Source organism: Acanthisitta chloris, unplaced genomic scaffold (assembly GCF_000695815.1).
Source record: "Acanthisitta chloris isolate BGI_N310 unplaced genomic scaffold, ASM69581v1 scaffold697, whole genome shotgun sequence".
NCBI classification, from domain to species: Eukaryota; Metazoa; Chordata; class Aves; order Passeriformes; family Acanthisittidae; genus Acanthisitta; species Acanthisitta chloris.
In genome coordinates this window covers 57325-58881 of record NW_008684088.1, presented here as the reverse complement: position 1 = coordinate 58881, position 1557 = coordinate 57325, and the positions used below count along the sequence as shown (strand labels likewise).

The 1557-nt window shown below is 43.0% G+C and overlaps 1 protein-coding gene across 1 annotated transcript in view; it reads left to right on the top strand.

Annotated features, from left to right (window-relative positions):
* Positions 1-1557, top strand: part of TGFBI (transforming growth factor, beta-induced, 68kDa) — an 18306-nt gene that overhangs the window by 11439 nt on the left and 5310 nt on the right. The window contains exons 6-8 of the mRNA XM_009079156.1: positions 14-160; positions 861-1006; positions 1552-1557. The exon at positions 1552-1557 is cut by the window's right edge and continues 233 nt beyond it. Of these exons, the coding sequence (XP_009077404.1) occupies positions 14-160; positions 861-1006; positions 1552-1557 (299 nt within the window). The remainder of the gene's footprint in view (positions 1-13; positions 161-860; positions 1007-1551) is intronic.

Genomic DNA, 1557 nt, shown 5'->3' with positions numbered 1-1557 from the left:
TTTCCCTCTGCAGATTGTGACTGTGAACTGTGCCAGGCTGCTGAAAGCTGACCACCATGCCACCAATGGAGTGGTACATGTCATCGACAAAGTCATCGCTACCACGACAAACACCATCCAGCAGATCATTGAGACTGAGGAAAGCCTGGAAACTCTTCGGGTCAGTCAACCCACGGGTGCTCCAGGGCTCCTTAAAGATGCTCAGTCATCACAGTCACAGTGAATTGTCCTGAAGAGTTTTGCCAGTGTTTAGGGGCTGTGACCCTAGCGTTGCGGATAAAATCTCTGTACCAATGTAGCTCATTTTGCTTTAGGAAGGAGAAGCATTTGATATAAGTGAAAGGGTTTTATGAGAATAATTGTCACCCTGCTATGGCTATCAGTGAAAAGATGTAGGCTGAGCCTGTCTCCTCACTATTCTATGGGAGTCTTAGTCTTAGTAGACATTAGCTGTTCCAGTTTGACGTGTACCAATTTATTTGCCTTGGTATTTGCCAAGTTAAGGAGTAATTAAAACACACAGGGGATTTGCAGTTAGCCAGCTGTGGGTTCTGATCTGAATTATTCACTAGAACTACTGTGACCCTTTCCAGGCATATCAGGGTATTTGAACTAGCTCTCAGTCTTGCCAAAAAAAAAAAGGGCTCTTGTACTCAAATTTCTGGAACACATGAGAACCGTGGGGCTGGGTCCAATTTATAAAAGGACCAAAGTGCTGAAAGAAGCTATTCAGAATTTTTTTAAGTCCTCTGAAATTATAAAAGCCTTAATAAGTCTGGCCCTTAGTGTGCCTGGACAGAGTGGCTGACCTTTGTACCCTGTCTGAACGTGTTTTACCCTCTCTCCCTATTTCTCCAAAGACTGCTGTGGCTGCATCCGATCTCAACAGCTTGCTGGAAAGTGAAGGCCAGTTCACACTCTTGGCTCCAACCAACGAAGCCTTTGAGAAGATTCCACAAGAAACACTGAACAGGATCCTAGGGGACCCAGAAGCCCTGAGGGGTAAGTGCTTGTTTACTGAGTTCATTGAGAGACTGAAGAGTGTTTTTCAGTTCTAAATTCCTTCTCAAGGGCATTTAAACAGCTCAGAGATGCACTCTGACAACAGCTGCAGTAAATAGATGTAACAGATGTCATCTTTTTTAACTGGACAGCACAGACCTCTTTGGTTGTAGGTGTGTAGTCATGACAAATAGCATGACATCCAGATATGGAGGAAGGAGCTGAGCAGTCCCTGTTCTGAGTATTCTTTTAATACTCATGTCTGTGATGGTGATTTCTATTGATCCAGCAAGATGCAAGAAAAATAGTGTCTAATCAATGTCACTTCTCCTGACAAGTCAGTCGAATACCCACACGAAGCCTTTTGAAGTTGACAAAGGTCTATAAAAATGACTCTTTTTAGGCACCTTATCTCACAGGCTGCTGAAATAAAATTGGCACAATTTAAAATGACTGCATTTTATGGAGTGGATCCCCATGCAGTATATCCTAACCATTGAACAGGATAATCCCTAAAAGCTGCAATACTTTCATAGCTGAATTTTATAGCTTGCT